Source organism: Cyphomyrmex costatus, unplaced genomic scaffold, assembly GCF_001594065.2.
Source record: "Cyphomyrmex costatus isolate MS0001 unplaced genomic scaffold, Ccosl1.0 scaffold14, whole genome shotgun sequence".
Lineage (NCBI taxonomy): Eukaryota > Metazoa > Arthropoda > Insecta > Hymenoptera > Formicidae > Cyphomyrmex > Cyphomyrmex costatus.
Genome location: NW_017275390.1, coordinates 234,347 through 249,906, shown reverse-complemented (window position 1 = coordinate 249,906; position 15,560 = coordinate 234,347). Strand labels below are relative to the sequence as shown.

At 31.4% G+C, this 15,560-nt stretch overlaps 1 protein-coding gene across 1 annotated transcript in view; it reads left to right on the top strand.

The window, feature by feature from the left end:
* Gfrl (Glial cell line-derived neurotrophic family receptor-like) overlaps positions 1–15,560 on the top strand; it is a 188,210-nt gene that overhangs the window by 121,610 nt on the left and 51,040 nt on the right. The window contains exons 4-5 of the mRNA XM_018551329.1: positions 2,486–2,613; positions 11,072–11,959. Coding sequence (XP_018406831.1) covers positions 2,486–2,613; positions 11,072–11,959 — 1,016 coding nt within the window. The remainder of the gene's footprint in view (positions 1–2,485; positions 2,614–11,071; positions 11,960–15,560) is intronic.

The window sequence follows — 15,560 nt, the reverse complement described above, 5'->3', positions numbered from 1 at the left end:
GTAAAAATTTAATTTTTGAAAAATCATATAAATGAATTGTATAGTTGCTATTATATTAATAGCATTATTATTGTTTACTTTGTTATAATACATTAATTGTCATCAAACTCATTAATTAAGATGATAATTACTTTAAGATGCTTAAAAAAATAATTTTTTCAATCCAATTCTTTCTTTTTTAACGTCTAATGTAATTTCTTATCATCAGTGAAGTAACTTGAATCGCTCAGTGCATCACTGAGTGCATTGAACTACATCGAGTTGTTACTTCGTGGCGGATTGTCGGTGTGTAGGAAAGGTCCGTTAAGCGTTCTCGTGTAAGTTCGAAAGTCAATTGGTCTAGATTCGCGTAAAGTTTCTACGTTACTTTCGACGGGAAGTGGAAGGAAAGAGTTGAGTACATTTCAGTTCCCGATCGGGGTTCTCGCGTCAGATATGAGGCGTAGTATAACCCGCGATTGACTCCTGCAAAGCTAACGAAAGTTTCAACGGTGAAGAGAAAAAAAATTACGATTTATAGCTTTGACGATCGAAGTTTACCAGTGTATCTATAATCTACAGAATGTATGCACGTGAATTGGACTGATAAGATAAGAAGAGAATAAGCAGAATTCTACTTTGGCTTTCAAAAGTTTTCTTTCTTTCTATTATATGTATAACAATCAGTTATATAATTGGATGTTCTTTGTTTTATGTTTTATATCTATATATAATATAGGGCGCGCCACTGTAACATACATATTTGGGTGAAACGTAAATTTTGGTGTTATTTTTATTTTATGAAACACAAAAAATAATTATGTTTCTTATATAGAAAAGAAATTTTTATGGATTTGTGAAAATATAAATGTTTGTTGTCATTTAAATGAAAATACAAATTTTTGTTTAAATACAAAACTGTCAATATCTTAAATCATGGAAATTTGTATCTTAGCTATTGTTAGCTTAGTCTATTTTCACAATAATTATCTAAAGGTCACCACAAGTTTATTAAAGAAATTCATTTATAAATTTCTTGGCAACCCTTTTATCTTTAAGTATAACCATAGATTGTGAAAACAAGGCCTAAACAGAGATACGAGCGTAAATTCTATTTTATTTTTCTCTAAAATTTAAAAAATATAATAACAAATAATAGAATCTTTAATTTTTAATTAGATGACCGTACAATTGTTAAACAATAACAAAGAAGGAAGCACAATATTAAAAAATATGATAACCTTTTCTCATACTTCATTAAAATTAGTTATATTATATCATTAATTTGCATATATTTCAAATATAAGATTTATATAATATGTATTTAAAAAAAGAAATCTCTTCGAATTTATTAAATAGTTACAAAGCTATAAAAGGTTTAACGCTAATATAAATTTATGTCTATTCTTATCTCTTAAAATTTTAATAATATGTATATGCATTTTTAATATTAAACTTGTAAAATCATTCAAAGTAGTGTCTGATGTAAAAATAAGATAATAATTATTATCTGAATTTTAAATGTGCTATTATATATATATATATATATATATACAAGTATCTTATTAATAGTTTATTATAAATGAACTTCGTTACAAAATGTGAAGCATTAAAATTATATCTCTTATTATGTATAAATTGTCTGTACATATTACAGACTTTCATGCAATTATTTTAGTAGTTTCGTGCCGAGGTATTCTTATAATTTCCTAAGAGAGTTATACAAAATTTATTATATATAGGTCAGTTATGTGGCGCGTGCGTGCGTGCGTGCGTGCGTGCGTGCGTGCGTGCGTGTGTGTGTGTGTATTATATTATGTCACGTAATAAATAAAAATTGACGACTTTTATAAAAGGCATGCTATTTCATATCGCTTTATAGGATACATTGAAAGTAGCAATCGCTAATTATGCGCGTATTGAAATTCCGATATGTATCGCATCGATAATGTCTTGCAATTACCACGGATTATTGGAACACAGACATGTGCAAAAATAGCGAAATATCGATGGTATATACGGTAGTTTGGTGAATATCGGAGTTTGCGTATTTTAATATTTATTAACGGCTATTGGGGACCAGATGTAGGTCGATGTACTTGGCAAAACGCCGATATTTGATGGCCAGTCATTAATCCTTTGCGCGAGGGATTTACGCGGCCCAAGGCGAAACGGGAATTCAACGCGATTAATTAATAATATTTATACAGCGGTGGGTCACGATTATGCAGCACAGTGATCTGTTGTTAATATTTTTTCAAATCTTGCATTTAAACGTACAGCACACGTTTTTCATTCATGAAGTTAACATCTCTTACCACGGGGAGGCCTATTTTATTTATTATATTATTATCTTGTTCACTATTTTGTGTGTGTGTGTGTGTGTGTGTGTGTGTATCTTTATCTTTATATATTTGTCATATATTTTATGTAACAAATTTTTTTTACATAATTAGTAATTTTTATGCAATACGTCATCACCTTTCTTCTTCTATTACTGTTTTAGAGATGCTTGCCATGATTCCTGGACGCAACTGCGACTATCGCCAATGTTCGGCTGCATATGTCCGAATAATCATATGAAGCGACGATGCGACAAGATCTTCTCGACGGTGAACCACAATCCCTGCGTTGGTGAGTACCACAATAATATGAAAATTCGTAAAGTTCTCTCTTTCTGTCCGTGTATGTATTCATACATACTTCCATCGTACATGTAATTACTTGTGGAATACTAAATTTATATATTCTATCAGCATACCACATAATTGTAATATCGCCATTCAATTGCAAGAAATAGGGATTTAATTTATTCTACTATTGAATATGAAATGCTAATCGTACTAAGTCATCGCGCAGATGTAAATTTATTATTTAGTTTAGTTATTGGTATAAATATAATTTGCAAATTTAATGCCGAATGAAAAGTTTGTCAAATTAAATTTTATTATGCAATTAAATGCACGATTTAAATGCACATCATGTGACGCGTAACTACGTGTACGAGGAATTTCATTTGATAAGTTTTACTTTGAATTGAGATTCGAACATAATGTTGTGACATGAATGAATAAGTAATAATTATATTAGCACCTTGTGAAAGGCGATTGTTGATGTTGTGAAGTAATTTTGGATATATATATATATAAAGTTTTTTCTATCATATCTACGTTGAGTTTACGGATTTTATCCTTGCGTGTCTGTCTGTGTGTATCTTGTACAGAATTCTCATTTGGTTTCTTTCTGTCGATGTATGCATTGAAGCGTTCGTATTGATCCTGGACCACAGTGATAGATCGCAAGCATCACAGCGTACAGATTTTCAATGTGTACAAGTTTTATTTAAGAAAAACTGACACATTGTACGGTTAAAGAAATTTTTTATTGTCTATTATAAATAGATTTAGTTATACTTAATATTTTATATTTTTCTACATAAGAATATATTATATTAAAATAATATGTGTAGAAGGGCTACGAGCCAAGAAACAAATAATAAAATATTTTTAATAATTTTGAAAAAACATTTTATATAAGAACAAGAATTAAAAGTAACAACAGAAAAACGCAAACAGAAGTATATTATATTAAATTAATTTGTAGGAAACACACACAACAATATTATTAACGTATCGCAGATATATCATTCTATTATTCAATTAAACTATTTATTCTGTTAAATAAAAAAGATTCTTCTTTATTTAAGAATCATATATTGCCTGTATCTCGCGAAGAAAGAATACTAAAAAATATATACATACAGATGTACATATATTATGTAATATATTACAAATAAGATGTAAAAAGTATAATTTCTAAAAGATTAATTAATTGGTAATTTTAAATTAATAATTTATTAATAACTACGATGGTAATTGCGTTTGTATACATAATCGACGCGGCATTCTGAAATTCCTGCAACGAAGTGCGAAATTTGTTATCAACAAAGTACATAAACGAGAAGATTGTAGCATCAGTCTCGTGTTTAAAGCGGACTTCCAGCTGAGAACTGACGTACACTAAACTAAAGCCACTTCCTGTTACTCTCTCATTTTTTCCCTGGCATCAAAGTTGCGAGCGAGGTAGAATACTGCTCGACGGGGCAATTACTTTTAAGCGATACCGCGGTGTTCAAGGCTCGTCGGAGAACGTTATCCTCACCCTCGGATAAGCTTTCTTCATAATTAACTAAAGAGAGAGATGCAGGCATTAAAACGAAGATAACAATGAATCTTAACTTTGAGAGGCTGATAATAACCGATGCTTTAGAGATGCTGCAACAACTGCACTTTTAGAAACAAACATTTTTCCTAATAGAAACATACTTTTGCGAAATTAAGTTTTATTAAGATTAGGAACATAACCGTCTACACTAATGAGTTAACTAAATATGAAAATCGTCAAAATTAAAGTTAGACTGAAACATATATACGTATTTTAAATAAATTTATCTCAGAAATATGACTGCGTGCCGATTACTTTTAGACTTTCAACACAACCAATCTGAAATATTAATAATCAACGATGAAATTTGAGGGGATTAATTGTATTTCAGATTTATTCTGTTAAAAGTTTCAAAGTAATCGGTGCACAATCATATTTTTTTTCATATAAATTTATTTAAAATACATATATATGCTACTGATCTAAATTATATTATTTCAATGTATTCTAATATAAATTAATTTGATTTATATTATATTTTTAAAACTATTCTCTGTATTAATTATTTACATATATTAAATAATAATAAAATGCTTAATATACATTCAATGTAATATTGATATCATTTGGCTTGATATCATATACGATATTAAAAGTTAATATCAAAAGTTAATATACAAATCTTTTGTAAAAATTAATAATCTTTTTCTTTTTTTTAATCTTTATATTTGAACCGCATAATTACAATTTATTTATTTAGTTTATTATGTATTTTAATTTATATATATAATACTCTATTTTGTTTTAGTTACTTGACACTTTATTCTACTTTAATTCGTACTTCGCTTGATTGTCGATTTCCAACTGTGCGTCCAGGATCGATAATGCTTCCGCCCGTGCCTCGCAATTGTAATTTAAAGCAACATAAAACTCAAGCGTGCAACGCGCACATGAAACGTAAGTATCTTTACACGCATCACACGCATGTGTGACAAATGTGTCTCTTGCGTTGCGTTTGACGAATGAATCGCGCCAACGATGCATAGTGCGAGCGATGAACGTGGCATACACACTCTACGATAGCATTAACAGTTGTGGAATGCGTGACTGGATGAGAGCAGTTTTCAGCACAGAAACATAAACGAACAATTAATAATTACCGGTAACAATGTTATAACATAATTAACATCCGGCGCTACGGACATAATGTACAAACAATTCAGTTTAGCTCTCGACAAGCAGCAAACTACTTTACATCGCGAGACAAAGAAATTCTGCTTTTCCCTTCGCTACAGTTTCCAACTAATTTTAAATGTTGTACGTTACGTCGATGACAACTTAGTTTACAATTACAAACTGATACAATTTAGTGTCCAGATTGGTATATGAAATCAAGTTAAATGACAAATACTTGAAAATTTGCTTCTTAAGCGATCAAATAACAATTTGACGATGTAATTATTATATTCCATAGAAAAGAATGTTTATAATGTTTCGAAACATTTTATCATTTGTTCATTTGATCCAATGAATCAATCACTTTCCAAATATGCGAAAATATTTTAATGATTAAATTATACCTTAATTACTTTGGTAAATATTTTTATATTTTAAAATTATTTTATTTTATAAAAATATTTCTATTATCTGCAAATATTTCTGTTTGCTCACACACTGGATTAAGTTTGAACGTTTTGTCTTTAACATTTTAGTTTATTTGATATTTATAATCACACGTTCCTAAAAGCTTTACCAACTTCTACCTTTAAAAAATTTTAAATACCTTTTTGAAAATGCGATATTACCAACATCACAGTCTCATACAATATAAACGAGACATTTGAACCCATGATACTAAACGATTCACCTGATATGTAGATTTGGATCTTAAATTGAGATTGGAAGCGCGACTTTAAATGGGCCCTTCACCGTCCTCCGTTCTTCTTTCCCCAAGATATTGAACAACCAGACGGTAGGTGTATGAATAACAATGAAGGAGAAAGGAGGACGAGAAAGGAGAAGGAATGCTGTCCTCTAACAGGAAATTTGTGTAAACGCTCGAACTACTTTGCAATCAAATTAAATTATTTCTTGTTGTTACAAATGATCGAATCTCTGACAGGAAGAAACAACTCAGACGTTTTATTATTAAGATTTAATCGAACATATTATTTGATTATATGTCCATTTTTGGTAGGTTATATATTGATTAGAAAGATTATATTATATTTGACTGATATAAACTTTTCTTAATATTTACACGATTTATTAGCCATTGATTGTCTGAGTAATAGATGGCGATTCATGATATCATTTAATTTAATAGCGTACTATTAATAGATATATTAATCGAACGGAAAGCAATTATTGATTTGAAAAATTAAGTTAACTACTTAAATATTATATATTTCAATTACTTACCTTTTTATACAAAGTTAGATATTAATTCGAATATTATTTGAAAAATAATAATTAGGTATAAAATTGCGATAATTTGTAACATATATACGCATATATGTATAAACATTCAAGATCCAACCTCAATAGAACAAATTATAATAAGTAGATTGATTGCAACTGCAAATATCTACCATCACAACACAGCAGCCAATTGTTTTAAAATAACAGCGCAAAATCTTAAGTTAATTTTGTATGACAAACGCATTTATTATTTTGATAACAATTTTGCTTGTTGATATAAAAATCAAATCGTCCTCTTATACACTGATACGTAAAGAAGTGTGACTCTGTGACTCCAACGATCGTCGCACTTTCAGGGTGAATAACATTTCGAAAGTGTAATATCTCGAACAACGTGAGATGTTTTATGACCGCCATTCAGGAGCTATATTTTCGCTATGGTATATGAAAGTATGAAAATCTACAAAATGAAACTACTAAATTGTAAACGCCATATCTTTATAAACGTTACCACATGGGAAAAATAGTTTTGCTCAAATATCTGAAAATTTAGCTAGACACAGATTTGAAAATAATTTTGCTAAACCATTAAAATAATGATGTAAAACGCTCAATGCTCAATAATACTGCAAAAAGTAATATTCTAGCAATCAGTTTAAGTGTCCTACATAATTATTTTCATAGTCCAAAACAGTCATTTTTAGATTTGTGTATAACAAAAGTTTTTAGATGCTTTAGCAAAGCCGTTCTTTACATACATGGCTTCTGTAACTATTCTGATTATCGCAAGGTCTATTGCATCTCACTTATTCGAGGTTAATAAAACGGAGGTACACCAGAGAAGTAACAGAGCGCATGATACTCAGAATCGAATGTCTCGAAAAGTTCGATCGATATTTGAAAGGGTTCTCCTCCTCCGCCGGTTCGGTCCATAAGAGGAAGGGACGTCCGTTTCGCACGGAGGGAGGCCCGAGGAAGCGCGAGGATCGATTCTCGAAATCCCGGAACGCACGAGAGAGAAATGTCTGCACGAGAAAGCGCACCTCGGCACCCCTTAGGAGGACGCGCTCCGCCCTTGGAGGATTCGCGTTTCGAGACCAATATTCTCGCCACCGCCCTTGAAGACTATCCCCGAGTGTCTCTCTTGCCTCATCCGTCTGCCACCCGGCGTACATTATACGTATGTACATTTCTGCCGCGTAAATGTCATAAATATTTCGCGCGTTTGCTTGCGCTCCATCGACAAACACCCACGAGATAGATCGACGAGATGGAGAACGCTATCTAAACGAAACGGTCTAACGGGAATATCGCTACATTATACTCGCGGTCATTGAATTCTTAGTTTGTTATTTTAACGGCCATACTATAACTGGAAAACTACTTTTTGGATCATACAATTGTTTCTTTCCCTTCGCGAATAATTATAAGAGCACCTACGAATAATTATAAGAGAACAATTTATGATTTAATCATATATTTGTAAATTACATTTATTTGTGTGTCACTCAGTTATAACTCCATATTGTTCATAATCTTTTCCGATTTTATCAATCTCAAAGTTCGTAGCATATCGCCTTATCAATTCTTTGTACCGTTCGATTGACGATAGAACATCTGATAAGACAACATTCGATTGCTCGCATCGATACCGGCAATTTTCCTTTGTCGTCGTAAATCCAGCGCGACGAATCGACGTCGCGAACGGTCGAGATTGCTCGCACCGTGAAATATGAAACGCGTACGCTTGACGGATGAAACGCGAGTCCAAGGTGGCGGCGATGAGCCTCGCGAACGATCCTGCGGGGCGGAGCGCACCAGGAATTGTGCACCGCATGTCGTATTTCTGCATGTCGAGAATCCGTACTAAGGAATTGACGAATCGGCACCTGCATGCCTGTAACTTATGGCTTGTTTTCTCTCTGAAGTGTGTAGCTTGTTAGTGTGTGTAACGCCTACTACAACTCTGTCTACTCTCTATACTCGACTCACTATACTCCCCTTCGTTCCTCAACGTCGCCAAACGATTTATCAGAGAACGTCGGATGGTTATCAGAGTTATTTCGACAGCAAATTAAACATTTAGATAAATGGAACAAGTTGATAGTTGATGCTTGAATTTGACGTCCAATAAAAAATTTAATTGAAAAGGTAAAATTTGTTGATTTTTTTAAAATCCATTTTCTGTATTCTAGTAAAAGTATTCAGTAAATAAATCTAGGGAGGTATTTGATAAAACTTTTTTACTATTTAAATATATTTTTTGTTTTAAATAGAAATTATAATAAATTTGCGAATATATATATTATTATATATATTATATTTAATTCCGATATATTTATTTCTTACTAATCGTAAGATATTTAAAAAACAATTTGTAAATATAACAATATTATCATACATCTCTTACTTTTATATTAAAACCTCTTTTTTTACTAAATGTGCAATAAAAATTTTGACTACGAATTAAAAAATGAAATGCGATAGTTAAAAGAAAAATACACAATGTGGAATAAGAAAAAATTCCGCAAAATAATTTACTGTGTTCGCACAATAAAATACTCGAGTTTTTATTTCCTTCGTTTACGAAAAAAATAAAATGATCGACATGAAACCGAGGGTTAACTCTCTTAGTCGGCGTTCCACGGCCTCCCTCGAGAATCCCAAAATCTCTTAAGAACGAAATCACGCTTGGCGAACAACGCGTCGCTCCGGGATAATTTCTCGCGTGCAGTAACGCTCAATACGAGGATCCTTCTACTCTGGACGGAGTTTCAAGTGCCGCAGTATTCTCGAAGGAGCCCGAAAATCCTCTCAGGAAGATACGCCAGATCGCCTGTCGATTTCGATTACGGGCCGGTTCATTTAACTTCGTCTTCTTATATCGACTTTTTATTTCGCGTCGCACCATCACTTTCGACAAACGAGAAAACGCTAACATCGTCGTGAGGACACAGGAAGATATTTGCTGCTCTTTAATAACGCGCTTAGAGTATATAACTGCGGCGCATGATTAACTAATTACGCGAATTAAAATAACGGTAACATTAAGAAATATACGTAGAAGTGTAATGGCGGAAACGTGTTTAGTGAAATAAATTTTTGTAGAATTATAACTCAAGAACATTAGACAGTATGAGAAAATAAATGGAAAGTATATCTTTTGATAAAACTAACTCATGTATATATAATTGACAGTAATAGAATTAAATTGATTCTGGATTTAATTAAATTATGAATGACATCATTTTTAATTATATCTTGATATTTTTATGATATCTTCTCATTTGTTAAAAGCAGTTTTAAACCAATTTTTATATCAATTATTTTAAATAGACATTAAAAGCGGTAATGAAACTTCAATATGTACACGTGTATATATATATATATATGTATATATATATGTATATATATATATATATATATACGCAATTATTATGCTCTTCTTAAAATTATTTCTTACATTTGTACATGACATCCTATCTATTTTTATTAGTCTTCAATTGTAGAATGATAAAATAAAGAGAAATTTTAATTTTGTTATACCTATACGTCTTGCTTATAGAGAGAAACTTTTACTAATTTTTCAATAAAATATTGAGGTATTTTCTAACATATTATGAGAAAATAACATATTCTAACTGTAAGTGATGATTTTTTTTTTAATATGATCTATTCTTTTTATGATATAAAATTTTAGAATTACCGAGAAGAGATCTAAAAAAATCTTTTGTTAAGAAAGAACTCACTAAATACAGACTAAAATACAAGAAAATAATAAATAAAAGAAATTCTCAACAAACATCTTACGTAGGTATATTTATTATAAGTGCATGTATACAACAAATAAAGATGTGACATTTTCTGAAAAGATTAAGATCTTTAAAAAATTTTTAATTTTCCATTAAGTGATAATCGGAATTAAATATTCGATTTTAACGTATAATATTATTTCAATATTTGTTCGTTTAATAATTAATCTAAATATATTTTAATTACAATACTTTACAATTATGATTTCCTAATTACTTTTTATACATAATCTTATCTTTACATTTAATATCTCAGCTATCACTTCTATCACTTTGTATCTTTTGTATCGTTTAATTCACTTACAGATACATTTAAAAAATTATCACATAAACGCAAAAAGATATTAATTTAAATGCTGAAAATTAATCTTTGAGTATGATGTTCACAATTATGTTCTTTTATCCTCGCGTCTCGATACACCGATAAATATTCTATATTCATGTGATTTATTTATCTGGACAAATAATTAAAAAGTGATATGTTATTTCCCAATGATGTCGAGCTTCTTCTTCGTGATGATCCCTCGTCAACGCCCGTGCACTGTGCAACTACCACTATAACCATTACTACTATCACCATCACGACACTTAACCCCACAACAACAGCACGCAGACCCTCGCACGTTGCGTACCGATGGCGAACGCGCACCCTCACTCACCCCGTTCTCGTCCGCGGCTCTGCTTCTGTGTTACAGAGGTCCTGCCCTCCTCCACCTCCGTAGACCTGTCGGGCACGGATTCGGCCCTGTACCCGTTCGACCCACAGCAGGAGAACTACCAGGAGATCTGGTTGCCGCCGACCAGTATGTACCCCTCTTTTCTGTTCCCCGGGACCGCGCGCACTCCGCCGTACTACGACCCCGACAGCACGTACGACATACGGGAGCCCGGCGACCGCTATCATCACCACCACCGTCACGGCGATCGACATCATCACCAGGAAGCGCCGGAGCTGCCCGGCAGGCCAGCCGTCCTCGTTGTCGAGACATACGACCCTCGGACCGATTCGGACCGGTACGAGACCGACGTGAATCGGTTCGAGGATCGTGCGGCGACCTCGCGTCCAGGCGTTAATCATCTGGATCGGTCGACGGATGGATCTTCTTCCTCCTTCTCCTCCTCTTCTTCTTCTTCCTCCTCTTCTTCTTCTTCTTCGTCTTCGTTGTCCAAGCATGATCGCGCCTCCGGCACAGTGCACCTGCAGCCCCAAAGCGAGCATGACGCGCACCCGCACCAGCATCGGCACCATCACCAACAGCACCAGCACCATCGTCAGCACCTCTCACTACCCGCACCGCCGTCCGTCGTCGCGACGCTGTCGTCGTCGTCGGCGGGCTCGTACGCGCCGGCGGCTGCTCGTCCCACGCCTACCGTGTTGGACGAGCCGTTGGGGGCCCACCACGGGCCCGGCCATGCCGAATCGCCGCGGCTGCCGGCCCCGAGGAAGTTTGCGCCTAGGCCCACCTATGAGCACCGCGCGATCTTCGACCGCGCCGACGACGACTTAGATGACCTCGAAATCAGGCCAGCCGGCGCGCCCCTCGATCGGATCTTCGATTTTCGCGAAGAGTTCGTCGATCAAGGTTCGTACCGGACCCATCGGCGCGCACAAGAGATCTCGGGATTTTGTCAAGCCGCCGAAGGACGTGTCCAAAGACGACACGTTAGATGTCTTGAAAAGTTTTTAGTTTGCGTGAGTAAGTCGGACACTGATGGACACGAACGTGTACTTTTTTTATACCTTACTTCGGCTTGGTATATATCTTTAGGAAATGGAAAAAATATGAGAGTCTGGAAAATTTTTACTTATATACAATTTAATATTATTAATTATCTTCTTCAGATAAAACTGTTAAAAATGTTTATTTATGGTAACAATATTTATAGTAGTAATTTACAATATAACGATTAAATTTTTAATTTAGGATTTCCGCTTTTTTTACTTTTATATATATAGAATTACATGAAAAATATATAAAAGTGTATATACGATACACACTCATTCATGTCCTCGCTTAATAATTTATTTAGCTACAAAAGAAACTAATTATTTATGAGAAATACATACGTAACATTGCAGTTAAATTATAATTGTAGGTACTTTCAAATTTATGAGATTTTCATTGATACAGTGTTTCTACTAAAATACTTTTGATATTCTCTTGTGTACATATATATTTATATACATATTTAAACATACATATATATGTATCTCGTCTCTTCCTTCAAAGTTACCATTTTTCTCCTTCACTTTATCTTAAAATATCTTCCCATAAAAATGTTGTTATTTACTGAGAGAAATGGATTTATTACAGAAACAAAAAAAAAACAAATGTGATAGCTTGGTGGGAAAATGGATTGATCAGTTACTATTGCGAATAATTTCTCATTACTCTTTAATGTAATAAATAATATATGATTTATAATAGAGATCAAAATAATTAGTATTGCTAGCAAATAAAAGTAAAAAAGGCTAGATTTTATATAAATTGCTTTTATTACTAATAATTAGTTGGAATAGCAGTTGGATTAGCATCAATTACGACAAATATTGAAACAATAATTTGTTATCACTATCTACGAATCATTTATTAAAGGTACCATGATGTTAAATTAACAAAACCCTTTCTCTCAATGTTTTAAATTTTATTATTTCAAGAGAGTAGGGGTCACATGTTCATATTTTTTATTTTAATAAGAAATTTTGTAAATTTTATATTTAAAGCATCTATTTTATTTTCTTATAATTTATTTTATCGCGCGTTGTTATTCTCGCAATCAGATTAAACGTGCTGTTTTGATTCAGAATAAGCAAACAGATTAAACATAATATTCAATAAAAAATTGATTAAATATATTTTAATAATATTTAATATAACCAAATGGGAAGAACATTTCTTAAAAATAAAAGTTGCGGAACAATTAATTTTTTGTTATTAAATAGATTTTGTGAGAGGTTTTCAGTACTGGCAGTGAATATCGGAATACGGTCTATACAAAATATTTTATAACGTATAAACGTAATTTCAGAAGTGAATGAAGGCATAAAAATAGTACAAAAAAGTTTATAAAAACATCTATTCTATTTCACTTTGTTTCCTATGACAAACATTATCATGTTTAATTCTGATGTGATTCAGTACAAGTTAATCCAGCGTAGTATCTTCATATCTTTACACATCTTAGCATCAGCATAAAGACAGAAATGTATGAAGATACTACTCTAGTTCAATTTGTAACGAACGTTCATCAAATATTAAAACGATCATTTTTAGTATTATTCTTACATTCTAAATTCCATTTCTGAAGTTATATCTATATATACTCGTATATTATATTATAAAGCATTCTGTAATATTATATCACTAACTCTTTGTGTGTAAGGTGTCTTTATTATTATGTATAAAATAGGGGATCGATTGTATATCATACAACTTAATAAAAATTATAAAATAAATTTATTAAATATTAACTAATGAAATTAAATATATTAATATAAATTTACTTAATTTTGTAATTTTATTTTATAGTTTTAGGTTATATAATACAATACATAATCGAACCCTTGTTTAGTACTGTATATCAGTTTATATTATATATAAGACGTCTTTTTATATATATTATACATATTTGCCGTATTTTAATGTGCACTGTTAGTATTGAAAATCTAGTATACATAACGTAAATTATAGATTTTTATAATGATGACGACCGAAACATAGACATAAATGTTCTTATCTCTAGATAGCTGCCGATATTGATAGCACAAGGCCGTTATAATAATTGTTTTAAAATTTTTGCGTTTTTTATTAATAAAAGAAAAAAATTTTATTGTTTTCTAATTTTTTGGAATTTTCCACCGCGCGTTTTTCTCTTTTCCCTTTTCTCCTCTCAATGATACAAAAATTCCCCGCAAATTGAAATTTTTCCTCAAAGTGGAAACACTGCATTGCGAATTAATTAATTTTTAATAGTAAAATAGAACAATAATCATTAAAAGCTCAGGTTGATATCTCTAGAGTATTATATTATTTATTCTGTCCTTTAATTTCTTCTTAACTCACTATGAGATATTTTTAACGTTTCAAATATGGTTCTACATTATATTAAAAGCATTCTTTTGCGAAATTATTAGACTACCTCATGCAGTATACATACAAATTTTTAGAAAAAAAACTGAATATAATTAATTATTTTTAAAACCAAATTTTAAAAATCGAAGAATAAATATTTGTAAAATTGACTGTCTTTGACAGAGAGATGGTAGAAAATATTAAGGCAAAATAATGTTCTTTTTTTTTTAAGAAAAGATAATGTTTTAATTACACCCGCACGCACACGCATGCACGCGCAAATACCCGCGCGCGCGTTATCTAACAACATAGGTACATATGTTTAAAACGTATAGGTTATAAGAATTTTCTTTTAGAAGATATATGAATATATGAATGATTTTATATATTATATTATCTATGTTTTTTTACATTCAAAATATTCTGTATTATAGGTACACAATACAACCATATAAACCAAGTACATTCAATTCTTTATTTTTTCATATATTTTAACATAATAAGAATATCTGAGACATATACGTACTGAGACATATATTTTAAAATAATAAGAATATCTGAGACATATACATACATACATATGTATATAGATAGAAAGATTTGTGTACATTGAGATTTATATATACATAGAGAGATGATATACTATTATATATTTTTTTAATTATACTAAATGTAATTCAGGTGTACTGAATTTAATATTATTGAATAATATTCTTCAAATATAAAAGAAAATTTAAATATATAAATATTTTCAGTACAGTTTATGTTAACGTAATGTCTATTTCGAATATGTAGGGAATATATATATATATAATATAAATTTATTTTTATAGTCTCTCCTGTATACACACACATACATACAAACACACACACATTTCCAAAATTTATTTATGTTTTTATTATTGCTCATCATAAAATTGTTAAAATGTTATTAAAACAAATTATTTTAAAAACAGAGAGAGAGATCTTAATTGTAAATTTGAAATGTTACATTAACTTTTTCTTTCTTAAATTTTTAATAATCCGGTAGACTTCTTTCTTTGACGAATTAAAGAATTAAATAAATTCTATTGCAATCAGAAATACAATTGGCATAATGTATTTTTTCTTG